The 16,095-nt window shown below is 41.0% G+C and overlaps 1 protein-coding gene across 5 annotated transcripts in view; it reads right to left on the bottom strand.

The window, feature by feature from the left end:
- The window catches only part of scaf1 (SR-related CTD-associated factor 1), a 38,872-nt gene that overhangs the window by 8,382 nt on the left and 14,395 nt on the right, over positions 1–16,095 (bottom strand). For 2 of the 5 annotated variants that reach the window (XR_008341988.1, XM_053442767.1), the window contains exon 5: positions 15,184–15,312. Coding sequence is in view for 3 of the 5 variants with exons in the window: in XM_053442767.1 (XP_053298742.1) it covers positions 15,184–15,312 (129 nt within the window). In the remaining 2 variants the exon portion in view is untranslated. Of the gene's footprint in view, positions 1–4,119; positions 4,622–7,473; positions 9,625–14,735; positions 14,865–15,183; positions 15,313–16,095 lie in introns of those variants that run through there. The other 3 variants (XR_008341989.1, XM_053442768.1, XM_053442766.1) reach the window with 3 other exon arrangements.

The raw sequence follows: 16,095 nt of genomic DNA, 5'->3' as shown, positions 1-16,095 counted from the left end.
GCGAATATAAAAAGAAGCGAGTATTGAAGGAGCAAGCATTCCAAAAACAGGACAACACGAGACATGACACACACAGTCCCGACTCAGTGTTAAAGTGACCGGAGAGATCCAGACACATGATCCAACACCACAGATTAATAACTTAATACACAACAAATGAATCAGAATCAGAAATAATCCAAAGGGGAAATTGTGTTTGTTACAATAGCTCCATGCAAGAATAGAATTTTAAGCATATAAAGATTTAAAGCAGAAATATATAATTTACATAAATTAAATTGAGTATTTAGTGCAAAAATGGATATGTGCGGATATTGTTGTCATTGTAAGGAGTCAGTCTGTTGACTCAGAGTGTCTGACAATCAGAGGGAGGAGTTGTATGGTTTGATGTCCACAGGCAGGAATGACTTCCTGTGGCACTCTGTGGTGCATTTCGCTGGTCTCAGTCTTGCACTGAACGTGCTCCCGTGTTTGACCAGCACGTCATGCAGAGGGTGGGAGCTCTAACCACGCAGCGTCACTGGCCTTGTGGATCAGTTTGTTGATTCTGCTGGTGTCCACAACCCTCAGTCTGCTGCCCCAGCACACACCAGCAAACAGGAGAGCACTGGCCACCGAAGTATCCTCAGCATAGTCAGTATCAGATGTTGAAGGACCTCAGTCTCCTCAGGAAATTGAGGCGGTTCTGGCCCTTCTTGTAGAGGGCATCAGTATTCTTAGCCCAGTTCAGCTTACGGTCTATAACAAAGTGAACTAGTTCATTTTTGGAAACGTGGACTTAGTTCCACATTTTAAAAGATAAACAATGAACACTCCCAGGACTGTAGGCTAGGATGATGAACCACCGTCGGTGACGCTGCAGTAAAGTAAGGCGTCATGTGTTAAAGCACGGTGAAGCCTTTTTTGTTTTGTCTACTTGTGCCTTTACGGTAAAGGGGTATAGAGAGTTGGAGCGACAAAAACACAACTGTATTTTAGTTATAATCTCTCATTTGATATATATTCATCTTCATGGCGTTTCCGCTCATAACTAATTTCTAGTCCCTTTGCTGCAAAATGACTGAGAAAATGAAAGGAAAGGGGGTGAAAACGGCCCAATGTATTCATAATGTAGTCATATTTGGAAGCTTTTTAAAAATATTCTATAAGAGGTTAAGAGCAATTTGCAGTGAATTCCTCTTTGTGATGTCTCTGACTATTCTCATATCAAATTTCATGGTTTTTTTTACTATAGAATGACAGAAAATGTAAGGGAAAGTCTGTGAAAATGCCCCAATGTATTTATAATGTAGTTATATGTGGATGCTTGTTAAAAATATTAAGAAGAAACCTCTCAGTTATCTGTACACGCAAGACACGCAACACGCCTCTCGCGTGCCTACGTGCCCCCTCTTGCGGCTTGCGTGCGTCCGCCAATTTTTCTAACTAAACGACAAAACGACACGAGCCTCACGCAGCCCGCAAGGCTTGTGATTGGTCTGCTTACTACATCCCGTCCGGAGTCTAGTTTCCGGTTTCAAGCCCCATAATACCGGCGGAAATCACGAAAGATTTAGAAGAGCGAATATGGACCAAATAGATGAGCACTTGGCAGAAGAGATCCGAAAGTATGACCACTTGTATAACCCGTCACTGACTGGCGGATTTGTCAGCCAGAAATAGGCTATGAGGAACCGGAGTGGCGATGTAAATAAAAAGTCGACGAAGAAGAAGACGTCTCTTCTTTGTAGACGTCTTCGACCAAACACGTTACTCTGCCTAGTGTTCTGGCAGTGAATTGCGTTGCAACACGCGCAACACGTTAGAGAAGCATAAACCAAAACGAGTCCATACTGCAATTCGGCCTTTACATTGTATCAGGAAAGACCAATCTCAATGTTCAAAATTAAACTCCTTTAAGCCGTGAAAAGGCATTTTCATAATTCTTTCACAATTTCAAAAGTTATTTTATTGTTAATGAATATTATTTTATTGTCTTACCTTCCTTCATGATGTTTGACGTACTCTCAAAAAACCACTTCCTTGTACACGTACAAGGATATGTATGTAGTGTGTCAACTTTAGATTTGTCAACTTTGATTGCACTAGTTCAACTTGCTACCCTCAGTAATGATCTGCATGATGAGCAAAAGAGACAGAGTGGAATAAATAAAATGCTAAAGAAACAATGGGGAAAAGTGAAACCACTTGTTTGGCACTCGAGAGATTGTTTTTTTAAACACACTTAAATTTGTGTTCCCATTTGAATTTCACACTGCCCTCTGTTTCTTAAAACCGGTTAATAATAATAATAAATCATATTGGACCTTTTATTAAAGAAACGTGCTCTACAAAATACAAAAAAAAATATGTCAAATATATATAAAAGGAACAATGAGGAAACATGAAATGTCATGTTCACTCTAGATATTTAATAGGTTATTGTTTTGATTGATGACAGTGTCATAAGACAAGCTGTTTTTAGTTTTTTCAAGGTGAAATAAAGAGTTAGGATCAAACTTGGTCTTAAGACTGAATGTAATTTTAGTTCCATTGCCTTGAAACTCTCATATAGTAGCATTTGTTGTAAGATTTTCAGGTGTTATTGAAGTTGAAATTCAATATAAATTGAAAACATATAAGCTGAGTATTTATACTGATCATCCATAACATTTTGCCTACATTCTTTACCTGACTGGTCTGCGGCTACACACCCCCATACGCGACAAACTGCGATGTGCTGTGTGTTCTGACTGAAAAAAATGTTTACTTGCTGCCTTATATATCATACCCACTGATAAATGCCATTGTACTGATATAATCAATGTAATTCACTTCACCTGTCAGCGGACATAATGTTATGGCTGATCAGTGTATACACTGCATATTTGCAATTAACTCAAACTACATTAAGATTATATTTAAAATTTTTGAAAACTGATACTGTAGTTACTTATTTGGCAACATCAATGACCAGTGTATAGACATTTTTCTTGCTTTAAGTAATTATTATGTAGATACCTATTAGTCAATTTTGATTGCATAATGCAATGGCTGTGGAAAAATGTACCTGTTTTGACTTTGCAACTCTATCTGCCACTGGGTCTGTGGCATCCCTCTGTGTCTCATAGATGCACAAGGCATACCTTTGCAGTGTCTATGCGTACAATCCCAACAGTTCTTATTCTCCCAGGTCATTGAACTGTGGAACATTTTTTAATTTCCACTTAAATACGGGAGAACCATCTGAAAATCGTATTTGCGATTTCCACATGTCATTATATAGATTCAATGTGACAAGTGCGAACAATGGTTCCATGAACAGTGCCTGGAAATGAAAACCAAGGAGCTGGAACAAGCCAGGGCTGAAAGCTGGAGTTGCTGCATCTGCTTTTAAATCCCTGAATCCTTTCTGACCATAAATCTTCAACAATAATCATACAGGTTTCCCAGTAATACAGTAACTGAACCCGGAAAGCGTGTATTTGGAACAAAAAAATCCGATAGTCATCTAAATTGCACATGACATTTAATCTTTCCTCATTTATTTTTCTTTTCTTTTTTACTGTATATATTTGACTCTCTCTCTCTAGGTCGTTATGCTCACCATTAGCTCTATTGTTTATTTTGGTGTATTTTGTAAAGAAAGTTTCTTCAAAAGGATTTACTTTATATTTACCGTGGTAAAGAAACAGAGAGCAGTGTGAAATGCAAATGGGAACAAAATTTGAAGTGTAATTAAAAAACGGAATCTCTCGAGTGCCAAACAAGTGGTTTCATTTTTCCCCATTGTTTCTTTTGCATTTTACTTATTCCACTCTGTCTGTGTAGCTCATCATGCAGACCATTACTGCGGGTAACAATTTGAACTAGTGCAATCAAAGTGGACAAATCTAAAGTTTACACACTCCACCTCAAATCCTTGTACGTGTACTAGGAAATGCTTTTTTGAGAGAACATCATACACCATGACCCCAGACGACGATGACTGGTAATCCTCCAAACTTGCACTGGCCACATCAGAATTGGTGCAGACCAAAGTCAGGAGACATGTACTGTAGGTAATGTAGTTTTTTTTGCCTTTCTTGTTGCATAAAAAAACTGTAAGTCATACAAGCATTGCTTTTATAAAACTGGATACAATTTTTAGTATTATTTTAATGAGTTTTAATAACAATGCAGCTATTTTCAACAGGACCGCTGTTCCATGCAGCTGGTGATGTGGAACGATCTAGATGGTACATCACAATCCGTCCTTGAAAAGCACAGCTGAATCATGATGCCCTTCATCTTTTTATCAATGTAATGTTATTAATTAATTTTAGTGTTAACTCATTTGAACCAATACTTGATTGAGAATATTAATATATTTATTAAAAAAAAAATAATTACTAAGCAAATGTTTATAAAAAAGTAACAGAAAAACAATTGCATTAAAAAAATACAACAGAAGTAGTCGTAGTACTAATAACTAATTTTTTCCTTTATATAGATGCAGGTGTGTGAATACTTGAGGTACTGTATGAAGCTAAGGGTGTGTCCCTACAGTTTGAGAACGCCTTGCCTCCAGTAAAAAGTTGGTCACCATGGCTGCGGCGGTCAGCTCCCTGTGCTGCTCCACACTCATCTCTTAAATAAGTATCTGAAACCCAAACAATGGATAAGCAGATAAGGCTTTAATATTAGCACTATATTATGTTGACTATAGGATAATTCCAGTGATTAGGGGTTGTAGGCTGTAACATTTTTTTATCCCATATGTAAAACAATAACAGGTTTCACAAGTCAAAATATGCATGTGACATACTATCCCTTTAAAGCAGGCACCTACACAGATAGACCCCTAGTGGTGCTCAAGCACCTGCCCTTTTGCCATGGATGAGAAAAGTGCCCCTTCTGCTGGAGCCCAATTTTTTCTTCATTCATCAATATTTAAGAATAAAAATTACTCTCTCTGTCAGCAATTCGCCCCAAATGTGTTTTGATATCTGAAGGGCATTTATTTGAGTTCTTGTGAGAATTTCTTCCGACATGCTCCGCGGCGCTCACAAGTCCCCGCCGCGCCTCTCCCTCCTCCTCCTCCACTTGGTGCTCATGCAGCGCTGAGCGCCAAACGGCTGCAGCCTACTTCTTCTCTGACCCTCAGCATCAAACAAACAGGTAATGACGGTGTTTGTGCAATCCTCCGACCAGGCACGTGCACAGATAGACCCCTAGTGGTGCTCAAGCACTAGCCCTTTTGCCCTGGATGAGAAAAGTGCCCTTCTGCTGGAGCCCAGTTTTATCTTCATTCAACAATATTTAAGAATAAAAATTACTCTCTCCGTCATCAATTCCCCCCAAATGTGTTTTGATATCTGACGGGCATTTATTTGAGTTCTTGTGAGAATTTCGCCCCGACATGCTCCGCGGCGCCCCGCGCCCGTCCTCCTCCAGCTGAGCGTCAAACGGCTGCAGCCACTTCTTCTCTGACCCGCAGCATCAGACAAACAGGCAATGACTGTGTTTGTGCAATCCTCCGACGTTGTTTGGTGATAAATGAACCACAACATTAGCGCCTCTGAAAACATTACGTCGCAACTGGTCCGACGTTTCCTAAAAGATAAACAAACAAAAAACTCAAGAAATCCGTGATTTCAAAGCCTTGTCCAGCTGTTTACTGACGTTTGTCATGTTTAATGAATAGAGAGAGGGAGAGAGATACAGACAGGCAGACAATTTATAGGCACTTTTACTGATGTACAAATTAGACAAGTTCACTAGTTTTGTTTAATTTAAAATCGTAATTATTGATATGAAAGGTAGGTCTTAAGTTGAGCTACATGACAGTGTGGTGAGGTATTTTGTGGTATATTAGTGTAATGCTGCTTATGCTTCAAATCGGTCAGAAAACATTAAAATGTGTGTGTACTGTGTTAGCTTTATAGAGATTATGTAAGTCACTTGATTATGCACGACATTGATTTATCTCATTTACAAAATTTGCAGCATGATGCCAAGAAAAGAGAGACTCCAAATGCAGACGGACAGGGAATTGCAGCAAGCAGCTCAGGGTAGCAGCTCACTTTTATCTTGGATCAGGCCATCAACTTGTAAAACAGATGAGGGAGAATGACGTTTGTCATGTTTAATGAAGAGAGGGAGAGAGATACAGGAAGGCAGGCAGGCAGGCAGAGAATTTAAAGGCAGTTTTACTGTTCTACAAATTAGACAAGTTCACTATTTGTTTCATTTAAAATCGTAATTATTAAAATGAAAGGTAGGTCTTAAGTTGAGCTACATGACAGTCAATGATATTGTGGTATATTATTAGTGTAATGCTGCTTATGCTTCAAATCTGTCAGTTGGCCTTGTTTTGTCTGTTTTTGTCTGTTATTCATTTATTTTTTTAATTTGATACCGCTCGATGCTTTCATCCGGCTTTTGACACAGGAAAGCCTCTGTAGCGTTTCTCTCGCTCAGGAAGGGAGGGTGTGAAGTGAGGGATATTCTGTTGGTTGCAATATAAACTTCACCACTAGGGGCAGTTTACTAACCTTATAAATTAACCCAAGGTGTTCCTGAGATGTTCCTTTGACCACTTCATTTTAATCCGTTCATCCGTGAGTGCAAGTCGTTATTCTAAGTTGGAGGTGTACATTTTGCAGGTGTGTGGATTAGTGTTAGTGGTGAGTATGCACTCATTTTTGTTACCTTCTTAATGCCTTTATCAGGATAAATGGGATATTTAAGGTAGACTTCATGGGGACCAAAACATAATTTCTGAGTACCTGGTAAAGGTTAGGGGTTCGATGTAAATTTTGATAACTTTAAGATTAGGTTGAGTTGAGGTTTTGGTTGGCTGTCCTAAATGAATGGAAGTCAATGGTGTTACAACCTTGAGGTTGTGTGGAGCTCTCTCTCTGTGTGTGTGTGATGTGTTTCAGGTGTGTCTCTACGAGTGGGTAGGTGTGTTTACAGGGAGCTGATTGGTTCCAGTCCAAGCGGGAAGGATAAGAGGACGGTTTCCACAGCTCCTGCGACCTCTCTCGTTTTGCCACTGCCAGCCAGACCTCCGGCCGGACTCACCTTGTGCAGCACTCTGTAAACTGTTCTTTTGTACCAGCCCGTTCTTGGTGGGGCAGGGTAGCCTTTCTGTTCGAGCCATGTTTTATCCTGTTTTGTTTGGTTGAGGAGTTAGGTCAGTACAATATCTTTTGTTTCCTTAATTTTGAAAAGGGAAGTTTAGGTTGTTTCGCCTTAGGGTTGTTTTCTGTTTATTGTTTTGCTGTTAGCCCACCCTGAAGCAAAAAGTGTCAAACACAAATGGGCTGTTAATTGTTGTTGCTGGTTCTTGGGAGCGTGGCAAGGAGGGGGGAACTGTTGTACCGTGTTGCGATTGTATTTTCCCCTAGGCAGGGTCTCAACAATGGGTTAGTCTAACCCTAACACAGAGTCCTGTAATTGTAAATGTGCCACCTTGTGTCAGTAACAAACTTTACAGACCAATGTTGGCTACTTATCAGGTCTAGGGATTTTATTTCAAAGTGGATGGGGGACACATATTGTACACATAGGAACAAACAAATCATTAAGACCACTCTACTTTGAACAGGTTTTCAAGCAACATGTATGTTTGGTTTGTAAAGTAATTTTATAAAAGAGATCTAGCAACCTTAGTTAACACATGCACACTTCACAGATGGCACAATCAAAAAACGAAGAGGTCAAGTGTCTGTGTGTTCATTAAAAAGGCCAACTCTAACTTGCATACGGTCCACAAAGACTCAGAGATAGGATGGGGTATGTGCATGTGTGCCGGGTGTACTGTTATATAATAAGGTACAATATATTAGGCCTGCTCGATTTATCGAATTTTAATCGTGATTTCGATTATGGGGTCAAATGATCTCCAAACTACAATAATCAAGTTGAAACGATTATTTAGCTTTTTTTTCGAAAGAGATGCGCATGCGCAATTCAGTCCTTTCCCCATAGCATTCAACGCTGTCCAGCTGACTGGCACTCACTGTCAAGCGAAGGAGGCGAGTTGTGTGTGTGTGTGGGGACCGGCTTATTTAAAAAACAGCACGAGTGGAAAATGGCAGCGAGAGGGCAGCCCCGCTTGATCGACAAAAAGGGTAGAAAAAGTTCTCTTGTAAGGGAACACTTCGGATTCGAGGAGCAGCACTAGACAATGTAACGGCCGCGCAGTGTCCATTCTCATGCGAGCAGCCGCCCGGCTGTTCTCACTAGTCCCGCGCTGGTCAGCCCGCGATTCTCCGCCTGTTGTTGGATGTAACCCGTTCAATGTTGGGGTTTGGGGGTAAATTATGATGGTCCTCATAGCCAGCCAGCCAGCCCCCCCAGCCCCCCGTAAAGCATAGACTTCAGAATAAGGGCACATAATAATCGTGATTTCAATATTGTCCAAAATAATCTTGATTATGATTTTTCCATATTCGAGCAGTCCTACTATATATAATATATTTTAATGTGAGCATCTGGGTATTACATCTTCTCTTACCTTAAAATTCTGGTACACATTGGTATGAGGACAAACGAGCATTAACACCTAATCAAATGCTGCTTTAGAAAATAATAATAATTAAGAGCCCTGGGATTAGTACCACCACTATAAAGCTGAAAATGGACAGTCAAAAAATCTATGCACTTCACAATGGTGGTATTTTATTGCAGGGTTGGTGTACTGGAATACTTTAAAACAGTTGCACATGACAGCATCCACTTCTTCAACATATTACATCCTGCAAGTGAGATATATTTACAGACATAAAAGAAAGATATTTCCACAAAGCTGGGCATACACAGTGCAACTTTCTTTCTTGTTTTGCAATTGCTTCTAGCCATAAACTACATTTCTTACAATTGTGTTTTGCCATTTTGTGCAGACACAGTGAGGGAAAATGTGCTGATTTTGGTGGAATCGACTCGTGACTATGCTTCTACAGAACCTGACAATTGCCAACCAAAGTTTCGGACATTTCAAAAATGTATCCGTTGATCGCCCCCTTGCATCTCCCGTACACTGCAAGGCAAACGACGCACGACAAAGCTGAAAACTGATCTGATTCTAAAATGAGATAAAAATTGGGCTCATACCTGAATGCTTAAGAGAGATTCTTCTGTTGACCATGAACAGGTCTGACTGGAGGATCTCTCACTCTGTTCTTCATATATGAAAGGCAAACCAAACAGAGCATGACAACGGCCAACCAAAGTTTCTGACATTGTGATCTGCAAGGCAAAAAGGACGCACAACGAAGCTGAAAAAACGTCCGACTCTAAAATGAGACGCGTCTCAGAAATTGCTTCAAAATCTGGCTCAACTCTCAGTGTATGCCCAGCTTAAGACCACATGAAAGCATTAACAAGGTGGGCTACAAAAGCAATACAAAGATATTAACAAAAACTGTGGATCATCAGTGGATGGCTCAGGCCTTGAGCAGAAGGCGGTGTGGAGAACCATTTTTTAAAAGTCTTCTAATAGTCAGAGGACTGTAGTGCTCCAGGCTCCCTGTCAATTCTCTCTTCGTCATCCATTTTGCGTCCATGTTTCCGAAAATATTTGTAGCGCTGTACATATAGCTTTACAAGGTTGCTGACTTTGACTGGATTGATTTCTCCTGTGCGGCTGTGGCAGATCTGAGAGAAGAACAGTGTGATTAATAGTGCTTTTGTTCATAATCTCCTGAAATTATCTAGCAGGGCTGTATGAGACCACAAATGTCCTAATTAGAAGCTTCAGAGTTTTTCCTGCAAGTCCCATAATGCCCCAATGAGCCCATGTGAGAATAAAGCAGTGGACGCGTTGATGATTTTAACATGAGATGGACAATGAAAGAAAAAAACAAAAAGAGTATATATATCTTGGGAGGAAAAAGACCTATATACATAAAATACACAGACGAAAAAATGTCAATTTGTAAAGACAACGAGATTCAAGTGTATTTTGGTGATATTGGCCAACGCTGGTCTTGATGTGCTGTAAACAAAAACAAGTGATCAAAATTAAAACACCATTGCCCTACCTCCTGCATGTTGCACCACCCCCTCACACTGTTGTTGTGAACATGTCTGAATCTGAGAATCTACAGCTCTATTCTTCATATATGAAAGGCAAATTGCAAAAAAAGTCCAGACCTTATTGTCCAGACATTATCCAGAGTTCATGTCTATATACATTAAATAATTAAGATTAAAATCAAAAATCCTGAATTCAATCAAAATGTTTCACTCTTTTACCAGTGCGGGACAGTTTCAACAATAGAAATGAAACATAAATCAGAGCCAGTACAGTGATGGCTGTCCCCATGAGTATGTTCATTCCAAACAAGCTCCATGTGGTTTAAGTCTGAGACTGTGCTGCTCTTCCATCATGTGAAGCCAACAATTAGTTCCTCTAAGTATATGACAGATTCTAAAACTCATAAAATGGCTATACTGCTCCTGTGCTGTCATCCAAGTTTCCGTAAGACTCGACATTCAAATTCAACTCTAAACGGTGACATTTACACCATGTCCTATATCGGCATAGTGGTGAGTAGATAATGAGTGAATTTTCATTTTTGGATGAACTATCCCTTTAGCCAATGACCTATCTTCCATTGTTAGTTGTGTTTTTCTCACTACCATAATACTTCAGATAAGGCTCAGTGGTAAGAGCATTCGTCCTCTCAACAGAAGATCGGTGGTTCAACCCCACGTGTTCATCAAGCGCTATATAAATAGAGACAATGTACCAACACTGCCTTTGTAAGGTGGTCATCAATGCCTACCTACCTTCACCTATGGGTGGTACATAAACTTTGGGGTGGTATGCTTATCCTCCAATACCATTCAGACACTTGTTTAGCATTTCAATATGGACTTATATTAGATTTTTAAGAATTGCGAGTCAATATTTTTTGTAGTATTTTTTTTTTTTTTTCCACGATAGAGCATTCGGGGAAAGTTGCATCATACACCTCAAGACAATTCAGATATAAGACACATTTCCAATAACAATGCACATTACATGTCAGTTTGTCTTAGAATTTTATTTCAGCAGCACCATTGATACAAACCCCTAGGCTATATCTTAAATAAAAATAAACACTTTAAGGAAATAGTTCACTAAAAACTGATAATTGCCCTCATGTCTGGATTGACTTGGATGACAATGCAAGAGCAGTGTGGAGGCTTGTTATGTTTTTTTTCTTTCTTTTTTCTTGTTTTTTTTACATCTGAAGATAAGTCCCTGATATCTTCAGTTGTATTGGATTCCGCTGCTACCTGGGTGCTAGGCTGTTTACCCCTGAAACTCCAGAACTGTTTTGTGGACTCAAACACTTCACCAACAGGCGAGAAGATAATGAGTCAATTATCATCTTTTGGGGAACTCACCTTTTAAGCTGAGAAGGCTATAGGCCTCTATAAAACAGTGCTGTTATAATAAAGTTTTATATACAATATTGTTACATTAATAAAGTTGTCCCCCATTTTACCTGTGATTTAGGCAAGATACTGAACCCAACTACAAGATGAACTACATAAGCAATAAGGAGCAATATCCCCCATAGAGGCTCCAGGCCAAGATAAAGGCTACACAGAAGAGGTTAGCCAACTATCTGAGCAACACAAAGGTGAGGTGATGAAAGGGTTCCCTAAGAAGTACAACAAGGTGTATGACTCACAGCTCGGGCTAACCACCTCAAGAGTTACAGTAAAGAAGTAGAAGCCGGAAGGACCCAACCATCTAGTATACTCTTAGAGTACATCAATGCTCAGTGGCTAATATTTCTAGGATCTGAAATGGGATTGTGGAAAACAACTTAAGGGTCAACGCCAAGCCGATTACACAAGAAACCATCAAGTGCGGCATATCAAGGAGATGCTCTGACCCCACTGCTGGTCTGCATATGCCTTAACACCCTCAGGCAGATCGTCACAAGGAGTGGCTATGGATAATGATTCTGAAGTGGAGAAATCATTAGCCATCTCTTCTACATGGATGATATCAAGCTGTGTGCCAGGAAGGTGTGAGACATCTACTCTCTGATCCTCAACATAACAACATCGGAATGTCATTCAGACTACTTATGTGTGGTTTAATGGTATCAAAAAAGACAGGATGAACACAACTGATGGGGTTGAACTACAAGAAGGCAATATAGCAGATGTTCAGGACAGCTAGAAAATACCCTGGGATCCCACGGGCAAATACAGTGGGGCAAAAAAGTATTTAGTCAGCCACCGATTGTGCAAGTTCTCCGACTTAAAAAGATGAGAGATGCCTGTAATTTTCATCACAGGCTGGGAAGACTGAATCTGCAATAGGTAAGCAGCTTGGTGTGAAGAAATCAACTGTGGGAGCAATTATTAGAAAACAGAAGACATACAAGACCACTGATAATCACCCTCGATCTGGGGCTCCACGCAAGATCTCACCCCGTGCGGTCAAAATGATCCCAAGAACGGTGAACAAAAATCCCACAACCACACGGGGGGATCTAGTTAATGACCTGCAGAGAGCTGGAACCAAAATAACAAAGGTTACCATCAGTAACACACTACGCCGCCAGGGACTCAAATCCTGCAGTGCCAGACGTGTCCCCCTGCTTAAGCCAGTACATGTCCAGGCCCGTCTGAAGTTTTGCTAGAGAGCATTTGGATGATCCAGAAGAGGATTGGGAGAATGTCATATGGTCAGATGAAACCAAGATAGAACCTTTTGGTAAATACTCAACTCGTCGTGTTTGGAGGAGAAAGAATGCCGAGTTGCATCCTAAGAACACCATACCTTCTGTGAAGCATGGGGGTGTAAACATCATGCTTTGGGGCTGTTTTTCTGCAAGGGGACCAGGACGACTGATCCGTGTAAAGGAAAGAATGAATGGGGCCATGTATCGTGAGATTTTGAGTTAAAACCATCTTCCATCAGCAAGGGCATTGAAGATGAAACGTGGCTGGGTCTTTCAGCATGACAATGATCCCAAACACACCGCCCGGGCAACGAAGGAGTTTCTTCGTAAGAAGCATTTCAAGGTCCTGGAGTGGCCTAGCCAGTCTCCAGATCTCAACCCCATAGAAAATCTGGAGGGAGTTGAAAGTCTGTGTTGCCCAGCGACAGCCCCAAAACATCACTGCTCTAGAGGAGATCTGCATGGAGGAATGGGCCAAAATACCAGCAACAGTGTGTGAAAAGCTTATGAAGACTTAAGGCCAATGTATGCTTCTCCGTTTTGACGGACACGGACAGATAGGACCGCCCTCTCCAACGTGGAACGCCCTCTCCGTGCCTCTCCGAGGCTCCTCGGAGAGATTTTCGTGCAGCTCTCATTTTTCTAACTACACGTCGAAATGACGGACAGCCCACGGATAGCACTTGGCTGTGATTGGTCCGCTAACGCCACCATTTCGGAATGGAAACTTCCTGTTCCATTCCCTACATCACAATAAACCAAAATCACAACTACGACTCTATGATTAATGTGACAAGTGTGTTAAGCCAGCGGCGTTGTCCGGCTGACGGTGGCTGGTTAGAGCACTTACAGCATGTGTGTACGGTCACATACCGTTATAACGAACTTTGATAACGGGGGTAGCGGGCTAGCCACCATGCTAACTGCGGTGGGAACAGCGCAAAAACCCGCTGACTTTAATCCCACGGCTCTCATGACACTGTTTCTCAAACACCGTCAGGTTAGAAGCAAACACTTGGTAGTAGCTAGTATCGGGTGTCCGTGCTGACTGTGTGTTGAAGCTGGGGGGAGCTAGCTGCCTCCGTGTAGCTTCAAGCTGTTGCAGCTGTTGAATTAGCAACGCAGTTTGGAAACAAGACCGGGGAACCGCTGCGCTAAGACACGATAACAAAAGCATTTTGACCCGCTGGGTGTCACTTTATTCAGCAAAAACTGTCGCGTCATCAACATCCTTTTTCTGTTAGTTGCCATCGTTCACTGTGTGTGAAGAGCCGGGAGGACGTAAATAAACCAGCGTGGACTTCTTCTATATACCTCATGAGGTAGGCTTGTCTAAGCTCGACTTCCGTTTCGCCATCTACTGTTCTGGCGGTGAATTGTTTTCACAACAAAAAGGCTCGTAGAACTATAAATCAAAAAGGGTCCGTCCGATCCGTCCGTCCGTCATTCCGAAACGGACTCGGAGAAGCATACTGAGGCCTTTACAGAAAACGTTTGACCTCTGTCATTGCCAACAAAGGGTCTATACAAAGTATTGAGATGAACTTCTGTTATTGACTTATTTTCCACCATAATTTGCAAATAAATTCTTTAAAAATCAGACAGTGATTTTCTGGATTTTTTTTTCTCATTTTGTCTCTAATAGTTGAGGTATACCGTTGATGACAATTACAGGCCTTTCTCATCTTTTTAAGTGGGAGAACTTGCACAATGTGTGGCTGACTAAATACTTTTTTGCCCCACTGTAAAAACCATAAAGAGGCAGCAAGGAAGTCTGCCACAGCCAACTACCTACACAGAGTAAGGCAGGTTCTGAAAAGTCAGCTGGATGGAAAGAATAAGGTCCAGGCTATCAACATTTTTACAATAACCTGGCCAGAAGAAGGAGTTAGAGGGCACTGATAAAGACAAAGAAGATAATGAAGCTCCTCACAATGCATGGATGTTTTTGTACACTAAGCAGGCGATAGGCTGAGGACATGTAAGCATCAGAGCAATCATCCTCGATGAAGAAACAAAGATCCAGTATCACACCAGTAAGATGGCCCTAGTAATGCTATGCTAAGAGAATACCTTAGACAGCAGATCAGGAGGAAGATGAGTGATCATAATGGAAGGACAAGCCCCTGCACGGCATTTACCACCGGCAGATAGAAGAAGTAGCTGATAGAGAATTCATACCAGTGGCTGTAAAAGGCTGGTCTGAAAGACATCACAGAGGCATAATCATGGCAGGACAGGAACAGGCTTTGAGCACAAGATCAACAGATGTGGGGTCCGTCTATTGAATCAAATTAAGGGAACTCAAAGTTCTGCAACTCTTGTGGGCATGATCTAAGCTTTATAGTGGACATGGCTTCTAAGGTGTCAAGAACTGCAACTGAAGACCACTGATCATTTCAAATTGTGTCAGATTACTTGAATTGGCAGGCTAATAATAAACATAAGTAAACACATACATTTACTGACTCAGTGTTTTCCTATACTTATTGTGTCATTGGGTCTGTGTTCTGATGCTGACCTTATGCACAGCTTTCCTTAGGATGTCTTTGTATTCGTCCTTGTTGATGTCTTTGCGCTGATAGTAAGGTTTTATGGCGAGCTTCACCTCCTCCACTGCCCTCTCCTGGGTATGCAGTTTCTTCAGGTACTAGCAATTCACATATCAGACATGTTAAATTAATAATGAAATAAGTAATACAATTCTTAGAATATTACGGAAAATATAAATATGTAAATGGATACACATGAATAAAAAAGATAAAACTTCATTAAGTACTCTCAGTTCACTTACCTTAAAGGGATACTTCACTCAAAAATGATAATTCACTCATTATCTATATATAAGCGGACATACAGGCTAAGAACAAGTTGTAAATTATGCCGTTCAGAGTCAAATATGAATGTCGGGCTTGAGGACACTTGGATGACACCACACGAGCAGTATGGAGGCATGTTATGGTCTTTTTCTGTTGTTTTTTTTATGTCTGAAGATAAGTCCCTAATATCTTCAGTTGTATTGGATTCGGCTTCTACAATGTTTACCCTGAAACTCCAGCAGTATTTTGTAGACTCAAACACTTCACCTACCCCTCCATCGGCATAGGGGTGAGTAGATAATGAGTGAAGTATCATTTTTGATGCCTTAAACTGCAGAGACAGCCAGGCCCAGGCGCGGCGCGTCCCATTGGGCAAGTCGGGCAGTTGCCCAGGGCCTCGGCCACCAGGGGGCCTCGTCGTATTTATGATTTTTTTTCTTTATTTTTCAAATAAATCACTCCTCATTTCCTCCTTCATTCAATATGAACCCAATAGCAAGACAGGCTTCATCATACTTTCTTTTCAACTTGGTTTTTGAACACTGTGTCTTGTTTGTCACTGACCGGCCGCTTAACAGGAACGAGCTCTGATCTCACTCTGTGTCTCTGAGCGA

Source organism: Pleuronectes platessa, chromosome 16 (genome assembly GCF_947347685.1).
Source record: "Pleuronectes platessa chromosome 16, fPlePla1.1, whole genome shotgun sequence".
Lineage (NCBI taxonomy): Eukaryota > Metazoa > Chordata > Actinopteri > Pleuronectiformes > Pleuronectidae > Pleuronectes > Pleuronectes platessa.
Note: the sequence above shows the minus strand (reverse complement) of the source record. Positions and strands in the feature narration are given on the sequence as shown.